Source organism: Argopecten irradians, chromosome 10, assembly GCF_041381155.1.
Source record: "Argopecten irradians isolate NY chromosome 10, Ai_NY, whole genome shotgun sequence".
Classification (NCBI taxonomy): domain Eukaryota; kingdom Metazoa; phylum Mollusca; class Bivalvia; order Pectinida; family Pectinidae; genus Argopecten; species Argopecten irradians.
The window spans coordinates 28,707,476-28,732,779 of NC_091143.1; the positions used below are offsets into that span (position 1 = coordinate 28,707,476).

A 25,304-nucleotide genomic window follows, 5' to 3' on the forward strand; every position below is an offset into this window, starting at 1 on the left:
GTACATTGCCTTGTAATATTTTAAAATAAATATATATATCGGCTATCAATTTATTTGCTGAGATATAAGCTGCAAAAGAAAAAAATACTTACCATCGACTCCATGGTTTTCTCTATTCCATCTATAGCATCTTGCTTCAGAAATATCTGAAATAATGATTCAGCAATTTTTATAATTTGGCATATCTGTCATTCAATTATATTCATCGTCAATATTAATGTAAACTTTATTTTATTCATTCATTATAAGTCATATAATACAAAAACAATCAAATAGGTATAACATGAAATGGATCAAGAAATAAGTTTTAACACTGATGTTAATCCGTCTTCATTTTAGACTCATTAGTTCTGCACGGAAATTAAGTGGGAGAATGAATATGAAATTTAGGTATCAGAAATTGAAGAGATGAAAAGGGGAAGAGAAGAAGAGAGATTGTCGATGCCATTGTTCACTTAAAATAAATACAACTGTGAAACGATAACTACAGAAATGAATCATGGAATCAATCTCTTGGAGCTGGTAATGAATTGTTGGACACATGTAAAAATCAAAGAATTTTCGTGAATGGTTAAATCATTGCTGCCAAAGAGTAATAGATTTGTTGTAATAGGATGATTTAGGACAGCATTGGAACGATTACGAAGATCGAAAAAAAAGTCTACAATATAATAAAAAAAATGTTCGTTATTTTCATCAACTTGACAGTAGGAGCATAGCGGACTGTTTATTGGTTTCCTACGGAACAAATAATACTGCACTCCATTCTCAGTCTCGCATGATGCATCTGACCCAATCTAATGCCGATAAGAAAATATCGTGGGACTTGTAACTTCTGTGCGTTTAAATAAGATTTTAGATTTGTTGTTGTTATTTGTTATTGTTATTTGTTATTGTCAACATTAGTGGATATATGAAATTTTCAGTATGTAATAATGACAGTAGTCAAAATCTAATGACAGTAGTCAAAATCTCAAATTGTAAGTCAAAGTGTAAGGAAATTTAAGAAACTATATTAAGCAAACAGAAAAAAGACTAATCTATATGATGGCATATTTCTGCCACCGTGTTAGTATAGGTAGCATTGCGGTATCGCAATTTTGTCGAGATAATAGGTCGACCAGTTGTATAAGTCAGTTATTCGAGTTATCACACGACATGTCAACATCATTCATCTTTGAAAGTTGAGTTGTATCATCGTGGCAGGTTTTTATGGTTCTTGTCGTTATAAACTAAGTCAATGTTTTAAAACGTAAGTCGACTTTATCTATACCAACAATACCTTGGATTTTCCAATTTTATAATTTGTCACTCTGCAGTGTTGTACGATGACTTCCGCGATTCGTCTATCGTCGTCATCTTCTATGTTTAGTTCTTCTGGAATGAGGCGATACCTGCAGATTGAGAAAGTATCATGTATTGATACACCCATTTCATGATCCTTCTATTCAATGAATTTATTAATCGATTCGTTAAATTCATTCATTCATTGATGATTGCAAATAATAGGTATTGATACATCGATTTCATCATCCTTCCATTCATTGATTTAATTAAGTTAAATTGATTTAATTAAAATTAATTCGTTGAATAATTTCATTGATTCAAGCGATTGATTGATAATTGAATTGTTTATTTACTGATTCATTCATTAAGTTAAATGACAAGTGCATAGATAGAATTGATTGATGCCTATCAATCTTAACATTGATTAATTAATAATCCATTCATACATACTTTCATGTGTATCCTTTGCATTTGCAATTTAGTATGTAGGCTATTTATGTAATTCCTTTTAGCAGACTAATATTTACCTCTTTCGGAACACATCAACTTTCATTCTAATAGGATAACCGTCCCTTCGAATCTTCGCCACGTCCAACAGACCGCTGCTAATGAGCTGGTCGCTGACCAAACGACAGTCAAATTGACCAGAGGTCAGTTCAATGTTTGGCTTGATGCATCTAAAACAAACAACAGATCTATTATTACATTTAAATATGTTGTGATAAATTTTTTCGTCGTTTCAAGCATTCGTCGAATCAATACGTGATGAATAAAGATTATAATTATATAATTTATAATTGCCAACCATTTTCATATATCTATGTTTAAAATTAACATTAAAATACGACATACGACGCTGTAACATTTTGTGTCGTTTAAAATGTATTAAAATATAGTCCTGTTTAGGCCTATTATCCACACATGTACATTATAACATAAAATAAGCGTGGACACTTCAACTACATTTTGTTGTCTTTATATTCCTAATCCAAAAACAAACATGAAAACTACAAAGATTTCTAAACAACGAATATGTTATGTTATATTATATATCGATGTAATCGTGTAATCTATAAATCATTCTCACTTGATGAAGTTTGGCTTGGCAGTTGATATTCTGTCGATCAAACATTTCAATGATTTCTGCAAAGACATAAACATTCATTTGATAAGATAATAGTCCTTTAATATACATAAATAAGAATTTAGAATTTTAATGACAAGCTGTTTACCAAATATAACGGGAACTAATTCATCGTCTGATTTGTCTGATCGTCGCCTATTGATTAATCATTAGAGTTATGCTCTAATTATTAAAATAATTAATTAACAAATATAGAACATTATCAAACAATTGTCCTTCAGAGGAACAAACATGTATAATTCAAACAATACAAATGTCTCTTCTTTACCAAAATTTCGGCCTCTTGGCCATCCTCAGGTACATGGAAACACAAACCATATAAAAGGTATTTTGAACTTCTTGATGCGATTTTGTTTCCATGTACAATGTACATGAGGATGGCCAAAAGGTATAAATACAAAAAATATTAGATTTCAATAGACCAAATTAAATAAACCAAAACAAAAATAACCAACAACAAAATAATCAAGCAAATAAACAAAATATTGAAAAATCTTTAAATAATCATACAACCGACAAAGCAGAGGGATACTAACAATAAACAAATAAATATAGGCTACCTTGTACTGGCTGGCCACGCTATCGTACAGTTTGTTTTTAATCGTTTTTGTTTCCATCGGTTCTTCGCCAATGCTGCTCAACCTAGTTACAGAATAATAAATTTGGGAAAAATGAATAAATAAAATAAAAAGCGCATACATAAATCAAAATTATATACATGTACCAAAATGTCTTTTGTAAAACCAGATTATGCATCTTATTTAGTATGTAAAAGATACTGTGAGAAAAAATATCTAATGCAATAATTCCCGAAATAGATGAATAAACATTATTGCGACAAAACAAATACATTTCCTTAATTTTTGGAGAATATAAAGAAGAAATCTAAATAATATAGAAACATATTTTACTTTCTCCTGATTTTCTTTCCCTCTAGCCTTGACCGTAAACTCCCTCTCGGACTGTCTCGCCCTGTCCTACAAGTGTATAGCAATTTGTTTTAATAGTATCAACGGAAAACCCTATGTTCATATTGCCATGGTTATCACACGAAGGTATTGCTTGATATCAAAATTAATAGTAAACAGTTTAGCACTAAATCAATCTATGTGGACTATGAGATATGAGAGATATGATAAACAAGTAACAAACATTGTAGTAAAGAAATGGTGATCGAATTTAATGTTAATTAGACCTACAATTGAAATTTTTGATTTTTGAAACTAATCTTTGAGGATGAAATTTGCTTTGCATGAAACTTAATATATAAATATAATATAATATAAACTTAAATATATACATTTCTTGAAATACAAGAAAAAATACAAAACACAAAAAATATATATAAAAACCAGATATCAGATCGTCAAAACTTATATATTTGCAATGTTAGCACAGTTTTTGTTATTGAATATGCTTACTCATTTTGAAACCGGAGGTTTTCCATGAAATAGTTGCTGACGAACATATTTTCACTTGACTGGAAGCAGTTTCGGAGATTTTCAGGTAAAGTCCCCTTATTCTTCTCTAAGAACCCCACTGCATTATACTCCACCTATGTGTAAAACAAAAGTAGTTTGTTAAGATTTGTTCTTAACTATTTCCATCGCATGCACTAAAGTGGGAGTTACTCAATGGTAAAACCGTGTAAACAGGTCTCGATATTATGATCAATGAGCTCTCTAGCACACATTTACAGTATTTGATTTATCAATAAACAGAAAAGATAAAATAACATGTTTTGTCCCCAAAATAGATTGGGAAGTAATAGAGTCAAATTTTCCGTAGATTTAGCTTCCTATTGGGTGCAGATAGTGCTCTTAGTTGATGAACAGTGCACTTAATTGATGTTGTCTGTCGTGTGCCTGTTTTCAAGTTGCTTTCTTCTTTCAAGGTTATTTTTTAATCACATATTATTGCAACTATTGAGATAAAATCAACTGAACGGATCAGTGCCTAAAGTGTATCATACATGCCAATGAACGGATCAGTGCCTAAAGTGTATCATACATGTCAATGAACGGATCAGTGCCTATCGTGTGATCACTGTCTTAATCGGAATATGGCAAATTAGTAAACTGTAATTCATTCATAAATTAAATCTCAACATTAGCAAGGTCAAGGATACACGTACTTTATAAACTCCGGATTTAAGCGAAAAGAAACAGCTTCTGTGGTATTCAAATATGATCGTAAGTACTTAGTTGGTGAAGACGCTAATCATGTTCGGTATGTATTGAAATGTTGTCATTAACACGTAATATCGCGTGTCTCAGTGGTGGCTAGATCTAACATGCATGACTGGCTAATATTTGTTTACACAACTGGCGACCCGATTCATAGATGTTTATGTCAATGTTGAGAAAACATGTGAAATTAAAATTGGTAATACAATATTATCTGTATATGACGAAAATTTACAGAACTCGTGTCTCGTGTGGGTTGTACACATCAATATGAATAGTCCACTGATACGCCTGAGGGGTGAAACGTTAATATCCGTTTGTCAACATTTTTTTTCGACTTATCGGTGGCAAGTTACCGCTTGATTGATAAAAATGAGCAGTCCAATTTACTTTGACACATCGAATAATCCGACTCATAAAACTCGCATCATTAGCAGTAAGATAACTAGTGTTATTCAAGAGAAAAAAATCCGGACCGAAATATGTGTTCGATGCATCGAAAAAAAAACCAAAAATTGAAGTTCGACTTGTCGAAGAGAGCGCATTACTCATGTGATTTTGGCCTGTTAAAAATATATCAGTGAGTTAGGCAGCCCCCCTTAGGTTACTGATCGTTTATATTCTATCATAAGTGATTTTGACTTTGATAAAATATATTTAAATATTACATAAGTTTTTTTTAAAAATCACAAAATATATGGAAATAAATGTATGACTTAAATGAAATAATAATTTGGTTCATTAATATGCATATATTCGAAATTAAATGACTCTGTTTCTAAATCATGTACAGTAAATGGAAAATCTAAGCACGCCAAAAGTTTTTGTACGGATGTACTCTTTGCGCTATCATTATCGTAGGTTGTTTTGATAAACATACAATGAAATGGTATTGTGCTACACTCACTATCTTTTTTAAATCTATATTATATTAATACGTTAATTCGTTGCGCTATTTCGTAACAGCAAACTGTTTAAAATCCTCAATGATCTTTTTTTTCTCAAAATAAATGTGTTAAATTATCATTAATCATTTTCATTGATCATACCAACATCATATCCTTTCCTAATGTTGAACATGCGAATGTCGCGTGAGAACGTTGTATTTGAAAGTTACGTGTATAAACATAATTTATAAGTACATGCCCCGGACAGTACATCTTCCTGTCCAACAGTGGGTTCAATAGCGTAATAAATAACATAGTCATAAACTTGTCCTCAGTAGAAATGAAGAGGCTGATAAAACATTCTCGTATTGATTTTTGGAAATATAATCATGTCATCGTCCTACGTATGTGTTTAATCAGGACGACAGGAAAGACACATTTATAATGCAGAATTATCATTTATCATTATGCTTATAAACAAAATCATTATAATAAATCGTATGAACTATTCTAACGTCAATACGAGACTCCGTGAAGACGAGACTATTGTAAATGATTACGTGCATTTTTTCATGTTAGGTTAATTTATTAACGGTACGTCCTTGTTCTATTTCGGAATGTAAATATACCTCCAGCAATAAATGTTCACCAGTTCAACAGTAGCCTGCACACATATATATGCATCGTAAGATTTACGATGCATATGGTATGTAGTGCCCCTCCCATCTGTGTTCTAAAATTTGTAAGGTGCAGCTTTCCGTGAGAGTGGTTTAATTTGTTATTTACTGGCAACACCATTCAATTTCAGTGTTCATTGAATATATAAACAACTTTTGTAAAACAATTATTTTATTTCGCTTCAATAATTTGACTGTTTAACCATACAATTTGTATAAGAAATCATATCAGGTCAATACGAAACATCGTAAACATTTACAGAAAAGTATTAGCGTTTTATATTATTTCAGCAGGTAAGTAGGCTTGCGGAAAATAATAATTTCTCATGAAGTCGGGTAGGTTTTTGTGACGCCAATAACAGCGTGATTGCAAGATCACCAAATATTGAACAATTTAACTATGCATTCCCTTTTACAATCTAACTTTGGTTTTAACACTTCATTCCCCGATTGTTCATTGCAAATATCCCATTCATTAACTTACCTCCCCAGCATAATGGACTATTCCAAACATGAACGTTGGACCCTTCTTTCGGTAACACCTTGAGGAGTTTAGGAACTTATCCATCTTTGTAACGAGGGATTTATCATTTGATTTAGGGACAGCGACTTCTTCCTCTAGAATTGATAGCACTCCCGGTGACTACGAAAAAAAAAACAAGATTAATTTGGGGTTCAACGGAAAAATTCAAATTTACTTTGATATTTCTGTAAAGTATTTGGATAAATATAGTCTCGACATTATAAAGAACTTTTATAACAAATTTGTTAAAATTTGAAATAAATTAGGCATGCTTCGTTTCTAAATGGATGGTCTAAGATTATAATAAAAATGTATAAAGAAGAAAATAACACTTGGATGAAGCATTACCTCGAAAAGCAGCTTCAATACGTCACTGTTATCATTAAAGGCGACGTCACTTGATGACACTTGCTCTCTGACATAATCGGAACGCTCCGCGTCGAAGATCTGCTGTTGAAAGTATTGATGAAGTCGTTCGTTGGTCATGTTAATGAGAAGTTGCTCGAAAGAGTTCAGCCTAAGATTTTCAAACCCACTGATGTCAAGAATGCCAATAGTTAGTGAATGTCCATCTCTAAGAAATACAAAAGTAAGGAAATTAGAAATGGATATCGCAAGCTGCTGACTTCAGGTTGTAAACGGTTGGGGTTTGTTAGTTAATGTTCTATTTACAGCCAGGGTCACTTGTTGGTGGAGGGAAGCCGGATAAAAAAAACACCGACCAGCGGTCAGTACTTGAAAACTGCCCCAAATGCGGTTTGAACTTACGAGTTGTAGGGCTTGTGGTAATATGTCGGGACGACGCGGCCCTAAAGGTTCGTGAACGGAAACAATTTTAGATTTAAAAAAAAAAAAATGAGTACATGTAGCAAAATGAATAATCTTAAACAAATCAAAGTTCATACATGCAAATTGAAGATAGTTACGGTGGTCGAGTTGTTAAGATGTTCCAAATTGTTACCAATAGCCACAACTAAATTGCAGGTTCGCAACCTATGTGAGGTAGTTGCTTACCTAAACAAACAGGTATACCTCAATCTCAAATACCCGACGCATTTCTTAAATGATCCTGGCTGTACATATCAAAATTAGCGAAACTTAATGATAAGTTTAAAACATACGTTATTTACAAGCGAGGTTGTCAATCAAAAACAACAGAACGATGCAAAATATTAGAAGTTAGAACTTAATTGCATATTTACAATTATAAGCGTTATAGAATTTCATTTCTATTATAACGGTTTCTTTACCTAGAACTCTCTTGCCCTGGCCGTAGGACCAAATTGATTCGGTCGATGATTCCATTGAAGAGACTGTTGTACAATTCTTTAGCCAGAGCATCTCGTGCATCCTCCGCCTGCTGCATTGTCTTGAAAGAAACAATTGTTTCACCTGCACAAAGAAATGAATAGTTAATACTCATTGATATTCACTATTCCAGAAAAAAAAAGTGAAAATAAGCAAAGATTTTTAATTATGCATATTTTGATTATACATATTTTGCTGTCTAATAATTTTGCTTCATATTTGCTGTACATTTCGTAAAATTATAGATATGTATAACATGTTTTATTTTAACATTACAAAATCGTTTTAATAAACACTGTAACTCACTGTAGAATGCAAAATCGTGAACTACTCCTGATAGTACCTGTTTTTTCATGTCATGTATCGACACTGCACGTTTATTTTTCAAGAGCACCTTTTAAAACATTAATGAGAAAAAAATCGTTTTGTATCTATATAACACCAGATTGAATTAGACTATATTTTATACTATAAAACCTGGAATATGGGAAAAGAATTTTTAGCCAATTGGTCTCTACACGCCATTTGGCATTTGGAATTCTGTGAAAATTGTCTAAGCAGGCGGGCTTTATGCAGAAGTGGTAACTAAGAAATTTTTTATTATAATTAACTTAAACATACCCATGACAACGCGTGGCCGACTTATCAAGGCACTGATTAGGGAGTCCGAGTTTGCCTCTCCAAGATTAAGTAACTCTAAAACTGAAAAAAGAGAGAAAAAATATGTTATCAGCTGGACAACAACAGAAACGCATACAGTGTAAAATAAAATGTCGCATTACATTTATCTGCCACAATTTCATTTTGATAGCATTTTGAATATTTGCCAACATAAATACGATAATTCTCATCCATCAGATATGGTTCACAACGGTACCGTATAGCTGGTTATGTACACTGGAAACTTTTCCCTTTCGATGTGAAAATAAGATTTTATCTCATTTCAATACTGCGATCTGGCTTCTAAAGTGTATATCAATTACAAATTTATTTATTTGTTTACACATGTCATTATAGTAATCATGGTAATGTCCCGGAATATAACCGGGTTTGTAATACTTAATGTGTGTGAATGTATGCCCAATCTGATTTAAATACAAATCCTTATTTTCACTACGTTGGATAAGAGGATCTGAGAACATCCCATTAGGGGTCACGTCAAGATGACCTTTTGAAATGTCCAATCAAATTGGCACTGCCAGAATCTTGACTGGGGACGAAAGAGTTTGAAAAAGCTGTCCAAATTATTTTCGTGTATGTAGTCATCTCGCCCGAAGTGCACAACAAATCTAATTGCATATGTATACTGGGGCGAAAAGACGATTTCAATTGATGTTGTAAGGTGTAGAAACTGCATTTGCTCTGAAGTACACGTGGTATAAAGGTCATCTGGACGTGACTCCTTATGGGATATTGTCAGATCCTCTAATGAACCGAATGGTTATAAAGATCTGTGTTTTAATCAGATTGATGTATGCTGGTTTGGTTATAATCTGGCCAGTACCATTGGAGACGTAGACTTCGTCCACAATAGCCAATCCTCCCGTCTCCTCGTCCTCCTGGAATTCTATATTACCAATGTGAAGGACGGCAGCCATCATTTGTATTAGTTGGTACACTTCCTATTTAACAAAATATTGACCTGTCACATTCTGAAATAGTCATCTACGTACACATCAAATACATATCTCCATTATAACAGTATTCTCCATTTGTTGTATCAAAGTTGATTTTAACACAGTAAATGTCGAACATATAGTGATGACTTTCTAAAGCTAATATAAATTTCATTAATTTTGTTTTACATATATTGTATGATTATGTAATATGTATATATGATTAAATAGTATCCTGATATCAACGCCGTTCCGTAAACAACTCTCTGTTTGTTGAAATAGAGAATGGTTTACAAAACGCCGAGGAAATCACGATATGATTTTAATCAGATTGCATTATTAATTTATATATATATATCTTGAATTTATTTAGTATTTTTCCTTGTGCAACAGAAAATGAAAAATGCATCCACATTAAAAACACATATAATTTTGTTGCAGCTTTCCGCTGTCTACCTAATTGACTGTCTAAATGTGTGAATTTCCATATTAGAACTTTAAACAATCAGCGTATTTTAAAAAATGTAATTTCAATTAAAGATTTTGCATTAAAGTCATATTGTTACATTACCTTATCAGAGAAGCCAATTTTGGACAAAATAGACATCCCTTCTTGGAATTTGTCTGCAAATTCCTTTTCTTCCTCAGCATCTTGGAATGTTCCTGAACAGTTATGAGGCTCTGAACCCGATTCTTGGAGAATTCTAAGATGAAAAAAAAACAAGTACGAATCCCAGAATTTGTTAAAAGGTTTACAAATTAAAAAGTTTAAAAAAAAGTTGTAAAATGATAATGATAATATTCTTATATCTCTATCCATAAAATGACGTTACATCACCAAACAAATGTAAGATTCCCGCTGAGAACTATATACAGGTATATAAGTTTAAAATGACGTTACATCACCAAACAAATGTAAGATTCCCGCTGAGAACTATATACAGGTATATAAGTTTATTTTTCTGTTTGCTGCGTGGCAGACTGATACTCGACAACTACGCTCAAAAATTACTTATTTTGGTTTTCTTCGCGTTTTTAAATCACAGAATTATAAACATAAGCGAAATATTCAGAAAACCATTAAGTGTCATTTATTTTCACGAAATGTAGCTATCAGTAATCCGCGATATTTACCCATTACGGATATGTGTCTTATAAGGAACCGCGAAATATTGCTCGATACGGCGATCCGAGCTATGGGTATCAACATAAACAAAAATCAAAAGTTGTTTTTAAGGTTTGTCGGGCAGTTCCGTAAACTTGTTTTAACTATTTTAAAAGGTATACGCCTGTCGGTAGCAGGCATTGAACTTTTTAATTGCCGTATGCAAACTAAGTACTACAAAAGACTCACAGCGATTAAATCTTAACTATGTATCAGCACATGTTTAGTAGTAGTAAACTTGTTTTAAATATTTTAAAAGGTATACGCCTGTCTGTAGCAGGCATTGAACTTGTTAATTGCCGTATGCAAACTAAGTACTACAAAAGACTCACAGCGATTAAATCTTAACTATGTATTATCACATGTTTAGTGTCATTGGATTAAGTATCTAACACTGTGCAAACACTTGAAACTGATCTTGTTGATTCGTCTGTTTACTCAGAAGAAAATTAGTCTCGGTTTGAAAAGGCAGTAAATATTTGTGAATCTCAGTAAGAGAACTTACGTTCGCTAATGTGACGCAACAAGCAATTAGTGCAAAACTGTATCAGTTGATATTCAGGTAATTTGCCTCATAACCTACAGTGAAATGCAACATTAGGTTTCTCGAATGGGTTTGTGTTTATTTTGATTTGATTTATTTGTTTATTTTTGTTAAACAAGTTCATATTTAGTCGGGTTTGTGATAAAAAGAAATACTTGGGAAAAAAATTATAATAAAAAAATTACCACCCAACGATATCATACAAATCCTACTGAGGCGGTAAGTAGATTTCTACAATTATGAATTTAAACTTTTATTTATCTATCTTATTTATTCATCTAACCTTCGTGTGGTAGCGGAAAAAATGAATCAGTGCGTTACATGAGGATTACAATCAACCGTTGGGACTTAAGCAGGGCACCAGCAGTCTCTATCGCCTTATTCTAACCATGCGTTCCATTTGCGGGTTGAACCGATTATACCAGTACGGATCTGATTTATCTTTAATGGGACGCACTCTACCAGAAGAACCGAACCGGTACAAATGATTGATTTCTTAAAGATGGCTACCGGATGTATTACATTTGACATCGAGATGATGCATTTATATTTGTTGAAATTGTATTGATTATGTTTTTGTGTGCACTGTGAAAATTTGTATGTATTGTTGTTATGTTCATAATGCTATTAAGAAAGAAAAACCCAGTTTTTGAGCTCGAAGCAAATCTCATATGGGTCCCGTCCTATATTATGTTTGGGAAAACACGAACGCGTTCCATTAAGCGGTGCCGTATCAATTTAGTACAAGTGCTACGGATTTGCAAAAGCAAATCACGACAACTGTCTTATCATACCTGTAGGTGGCAGCGCTTTCGATGAAGTAATACTGGAGTTTGCTTTCCTCCATTCCCGCGAAAATGGCGTGAAGGACGTGGAAGTTCTTTTCTCCAAGGCCATGGCATACAACTCTAGATTTTTCTAACACAAACGTCTGTAGTTTTCCTGTTAAAATATTGTTGATGAAGAGACACTTGACTTCATCTTGTAAGTTCATCAATTCATCCTCATAATTATTTTCTAATACATCGTCTTTATGAGAACTTTTCGAAGGTAGTTGACTTAGAATGGGAGGGAGTTTGAGTGTCAAATATTTTAAACAAAATCAATAATTTGAATATTTTTCTTTGAAATGTTAACAAAATCAATAAGTATTTTCTTACCTCCAACGAGTGTTCCGTCTGGTAAATAGGACAACTCGATCAACTTCCCAAACCTGCTGGAGTTCCTATTGAATACTGTGGAAGCGTTACCGAACAGTTCAATTAAGGGATTGACCTGTAAGATAATAATTTAGAGATTTTAGATTACATATAACGTGTATCATCTCGTAAAATGCAATTATCATTATTACGTGCGTTCATCACACGGAGAAAAATCCTCATTTGACTTCGTTAAGACTACAATTACATCCACCTATCATAGACAATCACATATAGGATATGACTGTTAAAATCATTACATTCAATCATGTAGTGGCAAGCGACGTATTGCATATTTGTTGCCTCAACACCTCCATATTGTTAGTTACATAATTTGATTATAGACTTACTAAGCCAAACATTTCCCCCCACATAGCGTAATATTTCCAAATTAAGGAAAATGCAAAATTTAAGTCGGGTTAATGGAGATAAAACCAAAGTACCGGATACCGATTTCTTTCAGACTATAAAGGAATATAAAGTGTCTTCGTGACGTTCACCAGAACCTACCTGAGACAGTTTTTCTACAAGGTCAGGTACTGCACATTTGTCCACACGTTCTATAAGATGCTGCAGGGCGTACTTGGTTGTCTCCGTTTTCCCCGCTCCAGTGTCTCCGGTAACGACAATACATTGTTTTAGATGTGTTTCGATCAAACTTCTGTGGGCATTGTCAGCCACCCAGTACACATGCGGGGGCTGGCTTCCTCTTATCCTCAGGTCGCGGTACTTCCGGCGAGCCTGCCAAAAGAGAATTACAGTCATATCTGCATGTAAGGACCATCACAGAGACAAGGAAAAAAGAGTCTATAAAGCACAGGTCAAAGTCGGTTGAAGTGGTTACCATTTACAGTAGTTATCGTTTGCTAGAACATGCATCTCGCATGAAAAGAAAGAAAGCATATTTCGTGTAAATGAAATCTACGTGGATTTACAAACAGAAATTCGTTGATTAGGATGCAAAGCCTGATGACAATTGTATGTACTTAAGGAGGATAGAAATACAGAGTGATGTTTTCCTCAAGACAATCGACACAACGATAGGTAGAAAAATCAACGGATTACACATCTGTACATTGATCCTTGAGGTATAATTAAACATGTATATTAAACATGGATCAGCTTTGAGATCACATCACTAGAACATGTTCTAGTCTTTCTGTATTTTAACATATAGCTTCCGTATACAGTGTATATATACATGTACAACTAATTGATGTCCCCATCGGCGAATTATAATTATAGAATATGATACTGATGAGATGCGAGTTTCCTAATTATTATTATCAGTAGGTATATTATGATATGTACCAATGTTATCTTTATCTTCTTCGTAAACATATCAGACGTGCCTATATATATTGTGAGGATCTCGGCTAATACCTATGTGGATGAGACGGAATCAGCGATTTACCAGGGGTTACTATCAATTTCGTTATATCTACCTCCTGAATATGTCATATCAATACTGTAGACTCTTTGTACGACAACTGGTAAGACAGTTCGTTCCTTTGATGTACACGAATAGAGATTCTGAGACGTCTCTTTCTGCAATCTTCAAAGGACGTCTCTGCAGGCTTGTGATTGGTCAATTTATTCTCCGGAATGGTCTGCATTTTGGCTATGAAATATGCCGGGGTAGATATGACGACAGTGATAGTAATCACTGGAGTATAGAGGATAATGATACCCAGACATTCAGACCTGTTTGACTCAATAACGCTATATTGAACGTCCAGAGCATTTAAGGAAGTGCCAGGTTTAGGAAGTTGAGGAAAGTAGGAGTTCCCAGAAAAAAACCACCGCCCAATGATCAGTACGACGCAGCTGCTCCACGAGATTCGAACTCGCGGCCCACCAGAGGTGGAGCTTACGTGGTAATAGTTCGGAAATCTTAAAACACTCGGACCCGCGGCCTCACAAACATATATGACCGTTAGATGGAAGACAGACTTTGTAAACATGATTCGGATAATTATGATAAGGATTGCTCTTACTGGGCTTACAAAAAGGCTTAACTTTCACATCACTTTCCTAATAACTCTCTTCATGATATACTTGAGACTTTTTTTTTACTTTCACTTAACTTGACTTTCATATCCTAGTATACATAGATACCCAGCAGTTTTATACCTCTCGGTGCAGTGCACTCGAACAGTAAATGTGACAAAGGTAGCCACTTGAAAAACACACTATTTACTTAAATGATGTGACATGCCTTTGCTATGTAATGTTTAGTCATACCTGGCGGCCATATATCGGTAGTGGAGAGCATGGATTGACAGCGATAAGGATATCTCCAACATAGGTCTGTAAGATAAAACAAAACATGGAGGTGAATACACTGAGAAACTGACAGTTTGTGTGTATTACTGGTTAAAATATAATCAACCAGGCTCTATCTGACTGCAACATCAAACTGTTTCAAACAGTTGGTAAATTAGCGTTCACGACAATATTAACAATAGCAATAAATTTGTTACTAATTATGTACATAGTTTTCTTATGAAAATCCCAATGTCACTCATGAAAGCGAAATCGTTGCACCTGAAATGTGCTTAGATTTCTGTATAAAAAATAAGATAAACCCTTAGAATACACCTAGCTATTGGCAATTTGTGTGTATTAATGGCAATTGTAGTCGAACTGGCTTTAATATCTAACTCTTTGAAACATTTCGTTAATAAGCTTTAGAGACAGCATTAACAATAGCAATAAATCTGTTACTATCATGTACATAGTTTTCTAATGAATATTCCAATGTTCTATTACAAGAGTACTTTAAGAATGTTTCACTCATGACAGTGAAATCGTGACACCTGAAAAGAGGTGTTTAGTTTCCTACATAAACGACCCTTAGATAGTTTGAAAAAATACCTTTTATTTTTTCAAAGACGTCATAGAGTAGAAAACAATATCAAAATTAAAACATTTAAATAGAATATATAGTTACTTATCTGTATATATTGCATTTAAACTATTTTGAAATAACGAAGCTCAATCTCGTTTATTTATTTGTTAATGTGTTAACATTACTTTAGACTTACTTTAATGATTCAAAGGAGAAGGAGCAGATTACGATATAACTGATGGAGGTAAAAATATGTTTGTAATTTTCGTACCTACTTAATGAACAAATACCTATACGCACGTATATTTCACATATGTTTTCAGCTTAATAGATTTCTGTGAAATCCTTTATTTTCGATTGGCTCAATTTTCGTGGAAGATAAAATTTTACAATTTTGTTTGTAATTCGCGTGAAGACATGTACATAGTGTTTACATGTTCGCAAATACGATAGTTATGAATAGCCAGTAAATGTATCAACCTTGACTTTGAATAAAAGTAGATGGTTTATGATTGGTTTGAAAATAATTTTGTAACCAAGTTTAACTAACTTCATACGCTAACCACAGTTTCGTAGTTTATGTTTGATATGTCCCTTTAAGCACGAAAATTAAACCAAACGAATATTAAATAATAATGGTTTTACAGTAGGTGATTAGACATGATAAAAATAGAAATTAATATTCCGGGTGCTGTATTTTCTATTTTGAAAATTAATATTCAACTACTGAGCTATCTAATTCACAGTCACAGTCCATAGACTCTACCGAGTTTCTTTACCTATACACCCGGAATGTAAACAATCCTTGACACAGTCAAAGTTTTCTGATTATGTTAAAAATGGCAGTTGTAACCAAAAACGTGCAAACAGTCATTATAATATTCTCAGTTAACAACAAAGATGAGTAAACATTAAAACGAAAGTCATAATAAATCTTATCTAAATTTAGACCCCGTCTTCGTCCTGTGTGATCATTACAATTAGAAAGTTAATGGAAATAAAAGTAGCAATCTTTAAATTTCAACATTATCTCATGTTATTCGCTATCTAAACAATGTAATCTTTGCATGTGGGAAGTTAAGAACAGAAACATCGTATCACATTCACATGTACTGTGTATTGTTAATATTCGCGGCGTTTTTCCTTTCACTTAATCCATAGATCCACCCACATTAGCTAAGTTTATAATCTCGCAAAAATTATCAAAATCATAATTTTACATATCCTAGTCTGTCGTCTAAATGACGCTTTCAAAGGTTTTTTTTAAGATTAATCGAGAAAACAACCCCCAACACCGAACAATGCTAAAAGGGTTAATCGCTTAATTTGGCACGACAGTTAATAGCTAAATTTGACACGAATAATGCTAAAACAGTTAATAGCCATATTTGATAACTCTAAAGTATATCTTACTAAAACATTATCCTTTATTTTAAGTTATCATGTTTACCTTCTATTTCCATTCTATTGAGTTGAATATGTTATGCTTTTGTCAGCATTGGGTATTTAATTTAATACAGTTTCCTAACCTGAACGAAACTAATATTATTTTTTAACAAAACTTTCGTGGAATCAAGCAGAATTCTCATAAGCATGTGTACCAGGATTTTCTCTATTCTTTACGGGAGGTATCGATCACTTTAAATCAACTGATATTCGCAGAGACCTCATTTCGCGATATACCGTCATATGGTTCTATTGTATCTATTTGGAACTTTCTTGTGTTGATTACTTTTTCGCGATTCCTATTTACACACGACATTTTCTTACGAATCTAAAACTTGAAGCCAGGGTCTACGAGATGTTTGACCATCATGCTGTAATTCATCTTTCTTTCGCGTGCGATTCATTTTCGCGAATTTCGCGATCCCAATACATTCGCGAAAGTTTTAACCGCGAATTAACATCTACACTATTGGTATTGATGGGAAATTACATGAAAATTTTAAATCCGCGAATGTTAATCTTCGCGAATTTGTTGTGAAAAGTGAAATAGCGAAATTTTGTAGCCGCGAAAGAAAGTTGATTCACAGTGTATGTTTTTGTATATTTTTGAGTGTGACTAAATTTTGCGTATGATTTGCGTTGATTAAAGTGATAATAAATCGTCGTGAATCTCTGTGATGATAATAAGAACTCTTATTAAAGTAAACTGTGAAAATAAATCGTCATGGAAAATAATCAAGTACGCTTACGCGAAAACATTTTTACATGAAAACTTATTATTTAGCAGTAAATTTTACAACCATGCATGATCCAGTAAGATTTTATAAAGATACTTAATACCATTTGTTTTTATAGACCATAACACTTTAAGGAGTTATTGCCCATTGCACTAATAATCATATTGGATCTTGTGAACGCGATATTTTGCCGCATTTTTACTAAAGTTTAACAGCTTATATCAGAAAGCAATGTAGAATCTTTTATTAAAAAGGGTAAATATGTAATGATTGAATAAGACATATAGAGTATGTTCGATTTCGAATGCCTGAACAATATTCCAATGGTGCGATAAACTGGCACTACTGCCAGTGGAACTTTTTCATGCTCGATTCTGAAGAACGTCCTTATCCGGTACTTTGGAAAGACCAGGATATTTACACCTAATCATTTAAACTTCCTTTCGTGATTTATGCAAAGCCTCTAAATAAAAATAGAGTGTGACCATCAGAGCCGGTTATACGATATAAACAAATATTAACGAGTGATTACAAACGTCTCGCCACGTGAGGTATTGACACATCCACAGAAAGGCTACTAGGGTTTCTCTGGCTTTTAGACTGGACTGTGTACATTAGAATGCTCACAGCAAATGTACAAACATTCTTAATCCTTCATTATAAACCATTCCATAGTCCAGAAATTTTTTTACAAATTGTTCATGTATACTTGCTTTAAAAATAAGAATTTAAATTATTACTTCTATTGTCTCATTAAGTATATCAACCAATTTCTAAGTTTGCATTATATATTCATATTCATATATAACAAAGTTTGCACCTCTGCTAGTAAGAAAGCGTTTACCGTATAAGCTCAATACCTTAATTTTGAGTACTAGTAAATCGGGTTTTATTTCTTTTATCATATAGAGTCTATTTTACAAAGCATAACAAAGAGTCAGTACATTAACATACTCGAGCACCCCCTCATAATGCCGGATAGTGTTAATATTATTATCCATAATTATATATTTACATAACAAAAGAAAGACAAGAAAAATGAAAGCTTGGTGTTCAAAACACTATTTTTTGACCGGAAAGCTTAAGTACCTCTAGTGAGAAAGTAAATAAACTAGTTTCAAATGAAAACCACAAAAATACTCGGTCACCAAAAAGTCATATTTCAATCCTTATTTTTCCATTGCTTCGGCGACTTAAGCGGTTAAAAGGACGTTGACAAACTAGCAAAACCACTAACATACAGATTTAATTCACGTGTGCCATATGGCGAAGGATATTGCTTTTGAGGTCATTGTTTTGCACTGAATTTATATATGCCAATTATAAGTCTATAAAGTATAATTAAACTCTCATATACCTTACACTGTTAACATGCATATTTTCGCTAGTGCTTAATTTCGCAATTTTCATGTATAAAACTTTCACGGTGTTGTTATTTTCGCGATAGATACATTTTTAAACTTCTAACAACAAAATTTATAAATGTACAAAATATTGCGCATAGGGAATTTTTCGCGGTTAAGCGACCTTCGCGTAATTAGCGTGAATTTCCCTCTCACGTAGATTTCCGTGTTTACAGTATAATAAATCACTAGTTAAACAAAGATCCCTAATACATGTACGGAGAAGGTAGAGGGCGTTTCATGAAGCAATAGAAGAGATAAGAATAACTAAATGTGTAAACAAATTTTCCCATATTTCTGCATTGGAAATCGATAATTTAAAAGTTAATCGCCGCAAAAAAAACCCCAAAATCCAGATACATGTACACCGAGAACATCACTTTATATCGAGAAATTAAATTGCCGTAAAAAGATTTTTGAACACAAAATCGCGAAAGATAAGGCATCGTGAAAATAGACTGGAATACAGTCAATTAAATACAATTATAATTTAACCATAAGTTCCGAAATAGTTAGTGCCATTGAACACTTGTCATACAATCTAGGTCAAATTCATGTTACATATCTAATATATCAACTGTTTGTTTAATATTACCGATAATGCAAAATGTCGGGATATATTGCATCTGAAATATATATTAAACCATTTTAACAAAGAAAATAAAAAGTTGCCAAAACGAAAGGCGTAAGACCTGATTATGTCTGAAAAAGTTATGTTATTGATTAAGAGACATTGGTCATTGAAGCAATTGCCTCCATTTGACTCAAGACTCTTTACATAACTTGAAACTAGATCAGCATTGTAAGGAACTCTTCTTGATCTACAAACGATGGATTGATACTTCACCATTCAAAACATATTGTAATAGTTTATTAACCATATAAAATATGTATTATACTGACATTTGTACTTTTTCATTATTAAAATGAACAGGTGTGATGCTATTATACCGCATAGCCCGCTATTTTCATTATATATGTATTGTATACGAGAAAAATTAGATTGAACGAATCATAATTTCGCGAAGCGGCAACGTGTAAATATCTTTTTCTGACATATTTTATTTCGCGAGCACCAATGCCCGGCAAAATCGCGAAGATGTTATCAACGCGAACAATTATCGACTAGCCAAAATCAGTTATTTTATAAAAAAAATATATATATTAAAACTAAACAAGTTTATGTAAAAGTGCAATGAACCCTCAATAGTCCGGACGCCGATAGTCCGGAAACCTCACACTCAAGTTGGAAATGTCTGGGAATAGATTTGATTATGTTAAAACTTAGTAAACACATTTCGTCAGTCCGGAAAAATCGCAATCCAACGGTTTGGACTGAGGGTGCAAATGTCCGACATTTGCGTCCTCAGTCCAAACCGTTCGGATTGCGAATTTATTGTCCGGATTATCGATGATTCACTGTACTTTGCCTATAGTACTTAATATTACTTACAATAAACGGAAGTACTTACATATATATTGTCATTTTTATATCTTTCCTCCAGTACCCGTAGTAAAGTTTCGTTGTCGAAATCATCTAACGTAGAAATATCATTCACAGCGGAAGCAGCCATGTATACGGGTAGAATGTCTTAAAGGTACTAGGAAATTATTCAATTTCTTTCCTTTTCCGCAAAACGAACGTGGAATTCATAGTTGTCGCCTGCCACATTCGGTTGACGAGTCCGTAGGTGTGTTACTAGAGTGTATGTGTCTCAGTCTTCCAAGCGCATCGGACTCAACCTGTAAACCAAATATTAAAGTAAACATTAACAGTACATACATGTCCAGTAGCGAATAAACTGTGTGAGTAAATAACACGTTTAGGTGTCAATATCGGTAAAAAAATCAAAGTAAAACGTGGCAATAGGTAACAAATGTCTTAACGATATTAGATTACCTTTGTTTAAGCGGTACTGCTTGATAACATGTTGCCGGTGAAAATAGGAGATTCTGAAGATCAGCAGTTCACTCGTAGAAAGGGTGATGTGGTTTATTGTGTTTTTAGTCTTATACTCCTGCAAAATATTGGGCATATTACGATCATATTACCAGAATTTGTTTCAAAAAAGAGATTTAAGTTTTGAAACAATTTGCCTGAATACACATTTGTTTTACATTCTACAACGAATACAAGTTAAACTATAATTCTTCAGAAGATGTTTTATTAAGATCAACCATGGCAAAATGCAACACAGTTACCAATTTTTGAGAAGTGGATAACTGCTGAGTCAGAAGATTAATGAAACAATCCTTCTTTCTGCATAAAAATCGATGGAGATGAAAATTGTTGGATACGACCTGGGTTGTAATAAGTCATGTGTAATGGTACCCAGTTTAATATATACATACGTATTAGCGCTCAGTATAAAGAATGTGGGGTGACTGATTTGCTCGTTGTAAATACATATATTGTGACCGGGTGGGGGTATACTTGTTTCGTATCTTCGGCGGTATTATCTGTCATGCAACCGGGTATGTATAAGAAATGTAATCTAAACAGGTTTAATCACAGGTACAGTATGTGCAACGAATAAGAATGCAGCTAGGTAAAATCCATTCAACATACTTGAAATAACTTTGCATGTCACAATTAGAAGAAATATCGAATGGAAAATGAGAAATTAGGTTTAGAAATTAGGTAGAGAATTGCATGAGCATCATTTTATAATAAACAATATATGCGCCATATCAAGATGATGAAGCTTCCCATTATAATGGCGGTATCGTAGTTTTTTTACTGGTGTCATTTATATTTCTGCAACTTAATTATCTGATCACCAGGTGATGTGCAGCCTCGCGTCATGCTCGTAAGCGTCCATATTCAATATTGGAGCAAACGTCTTGGCATACACAATACAAAACGCAAAGTCAGGTGCGATTTGATTAACAGCTGACGATACGCCGATTTTAATGTTAAAGACATACCGGGTAGATATACAACAGCGATGCAGGTTTGCAATTTGACATAACGAAAATCTAATTTTAAAGTTACTGAGAAACCTAAAGTGGATATAAATAAACATCATAAGAAACAAACACAAAAAAGAGAGAATTATCAGAAACTATATGAAACAGAATGTGATAAAAATATCTCTCGTGGTGACGATGTGCTTAGTGTTGTCTTAAGTTATGAACAATTTCGTGACATTGTTTATAAAATAGAGACTCTAGATATTAATATTAAATAAGGTTAGTACAAAACATATAAGTGTTTTACTTATTAAGGAATCACGGTCGTTAAAAGTTTATACAACATAATCTAATGAAGAACAAAACATGGATTACGATTTTATATACAAAACAGCAACACTTATAAAATATTGATGGGAATTTTCATTATTTCTTTTATTTCTCTTTATATTCCTCCATGAATTGCATCAGAAAAAAACTTTAATCATCTTACTGATTGCAAGTAATCTAATATTCTTACCGGAATCACACAGAGATAAAGGAGTTTGGTTGATGCCCAGAGGACACAAGTGTGTTGTCCCTAAGAGCGTATTATCTATCTGATATGCCTTTACAGTGAATGTGTTAGTATTCCTTAAAATACAAAGTGTTCGGTGATACTGTTATGTTTTACAAAGGTCAACTTAACAGGTCGCTAAAGCCCGGTCATACCAGTTCTAGTAGGAACTTCGATATATATAGATATCATTGAGTTTGTATGGCGATCACTGAAAACAATCCGAACTCATATGGTGGTAAATGACAGTCAGTTATATTTACATAGGTCGTTAAAGAATTTCCCACAGTATCTGTTTCAACGCCACATCAACACAAACAAGTGTATTGTTTCGATGAATTGAAGTATCTCTTATTGTTTGAAAATAGGGATAATTGCACTGCTAATGTGTTTGAAAATGAATTACGTTTCATGTACTATAAATACCATAAACTTCGCAAGATAAGAAATGAAAAAAAACCGGTGAGATGTTATCAATAGTAATCGATACTATTTTAGAGTTTATTCAGAGGGAAATACATTTAGAAATATGTTAAATGACCGTATTTGTCATCCTACATTTATACTGTAAACTTACATAAATATATACTTAGTACCTTTGACTTGCAGTGAAAAAAATAGTTCAACAGAAGTTTACGACCTGGCCAAAATAGTAAACAAAAATATCGCTTTGTGGTTCTGGCGATCACAGCAGTTTCCCGCGAATTCGGAAAAGACACTTTTAAAACTATTAAAGGCGTGTTGAGATTGTAATAATTTTTACGAATCAATTTAGTCTATTGTTTTATTAAGTTATATTTAACATTTTGTAAGAAATTGTTAACGTTAAAGGCCCACTACCTTTCCGAAACGGCATTTAATTTTTAAAATGGGAAAGTAAAACGAGATCGACATTTTTGTATAGTCGCTAAAGTTGTTAACTTACCGTTAATACTACACGTGTCATCACATTCTGAACAATTTGATTAAAATAAATAAAATGTTAATTTTCATAACGCGGGTCGTCTTATGTTTCCCGCCGTCGTCCTAAATACCGCGCGGTAGTTGACTATCACTGCGTCAGACGGCAAAACAGCGAAATAACTCTCCACTGTTATCAAACATTACGCAGGAAATCTTGCATATGTTTGGTGTTGTTACCTCATCTTAGACCATTGGTATATATTTTCTGATGTTATTAATGTTTTTAAGAAACCTTTATGTTTTCCTCAGGAAAGGTAGTGGGCCTTAATATCTAATTTTTGCAAAAAAAAATAGAATACGATTTTTAGAGCAATGGGGAATACTGATGTAAAAAATAGCAAAAAATTGCATGTTTTCTATTTGAAAAACTGTAGCGTTCTTAACATCAAAGACAAAAAAAACATAAGCAAAGAAATCAAAATAACAATTGGTCTGTTATAATGTTTAGTCAGATAATTATAGCATGGGTTTGGAAGGGAAGTGTCACTGTTCTATTAATGTTCATTAACTTATGGGAATATTTAACTTAAAATTCTCCGTAGTGAACCATGAAGTGAACGGTGTAAATCCTAAGTTATAAAACTTTCCCCTAAAAGTCGAGGAATTCCTTCTCATTCTGAAATTGTGATAAAACTAGGATCAGCAAAGTGTTAATCGACCGATCGCGATCCTGTTATATTTTGTTAGCGAACACCTCCATAGACATACACCACGCTATTATAAGTACAAAACAAAAATATTATTACTGGATCAGGTTGCATTACATTCAAAGCGACATTTTGTTTTCAGATATCTGATAACCAGGAAACTATGGTGTGGTTGATAAGCAATAAACCAAGTCTTATTTTAGACATAATATGCTAATTACGGAAATACAGAATGGGCAGATTTTATTAATCTGGCTTGTGGTGTAATCGTAACTATAATACGACAGGGTTGGGATAAATGGCTTTAAATAGCCCCACCTCGATAAAGTGAAAGGAGAAGCAGGATCCGAATGTTCGAAGGAACACAGATAGAAACGCCTGTGGATTTCATTGGTGGACATTCTGATTTCGTCATAAACTTGATTTTTATGTATTTACCAAGTGTTAATTTGTCAAAGTAAACTTCTGAACCTAAAATCCCCCTATAGGGGGGCATTGCTGGAGTATATCAATGATCGTTATCTAAGTATTTCCTTAACTTCTGTATTACTTTAATGAAACTGGAGACAGGCAATGGGACAGAAATGACGCCACGTCTTAACACGCCTACTGCGATTTACTGAACCAAAGCATAAAGACATATTCGCATTTAATTTTCATCCTACGCAGACATATAATTTTTTTTTGCCTTTGTATAAGTTATGACATTTGTGTTAATATCCATATTATTGATTAACTCGTTACGTCGATATATTTTATCTTGTGCGATTTGTTTTCGGGATTTTCGTAATCAAGGCAAATTCGCGAAAGTTTATCTCCGCGAAAAACATCTTAGATCATGTTTGCACAATTAAGAATTAATTCTAAGATATCTCAATGCAATTTCAAATTCGCGAAACTTAATATCCGTGAAAATGTTTTGAAACAGAAATTGCGAAATTTAGAAGTCGCGAAAAAATTGGTTTACAATAGTTGCAAATTTCGCCAATATACATTTTTGCGATTAACTGTTTGGAACTCGTTTCACATTGTGGCACATGAAAGTGTCATTTATGACCCACGATTTATTCCGCGAGGTATGAAAGTTCACGAATTTGGAGAACGAATTTAGCCAAATTAAACCCTCACGAATATCAGCATCTATACATTAAATATATTAAATTATAGTATATTTACATAGATTATAAGGTATTTGATATGTTGGATTATAGTTCGCTAATGCTAATGTTTTGTTTAGGGAGACTCCGGTTTG

The 25,304-nt window shown here is 33.3% G+C and overlaps 1 protein-coding gene across 1 annotated transcript in view; it reads right to left on the reverse strand.

Moving 5' to 3' along the window:
• The window catches only part of LOC138333572 (chitin synthase chs-2-like), a 33,082-nt gene extending 12,370 nt beyond the window's left edge, over nt 1-20,712 (reverse strand). Inside the window, exons 1-18 of the mRNA XM_069282032.1 lie at nt 20,446-20,712; nt 14,781-14,846; nt 13,047-13,277; nt 12,498-12,612; nt 12,132-12,279; nt 10,200-10,332; nt 9,517-9,634; nt 8,634-8,714; nt 7,955-8,096; nt 7,053-7,278; nt 6,666-6,824; nt 3,853-3,986; nt 3,343-3,408; nt 2,992-3,073; nt 2,375-2,430; nt 1,815-1,964; nt 1,283-1,394; nt 93-146 (exon numbers count right to left, since the gene is read on the reverse strand). Coding sequence (XP_069138133.1) covers nt 93-146; nt 1,283-1,394; nt 1,815-1,964; nt 2,375-2,430; nt 2,992-3,073; nt 3,343-3,408; nt 3,853-3,986; nt 6,666-6,824; nt 7,053-7,278; nt 7,955-8,096; nt 8,634-8,714; nt 9,517-9,634; nt 10,200-10,332; nt 12,132-12,279; nt 12,498-12,612; nt 13,047-13,277; nt 14,781-14,846; nt 20,446-20,547 — 2,175 coding nt within the window. The 5' untranslated portion in view covers nt 20,548-20,712. The remainder of the gene's footprint in view (nt 1-92; nt 147-1,282; nt 1,395-1,814; nt 1,965-2,374; nt 2,431-2,991; nt 3,074-3,342; nt 3,409-3,852; nt 3,987-6,665; nt 6,825-7,052; nt 7,279-7,954; nt 8,097-8,633; nt 8,715-9,516; nt 9,635-10,199; nt 10,333-12,131; nt 12,280-12,497; nt 12,613-13,046; nt 13,278-14,780; nt 14,847-20,445) is intronic.
• Nucleotides 20,713-25,304: the final 4,592 nt, after the last annotated feature.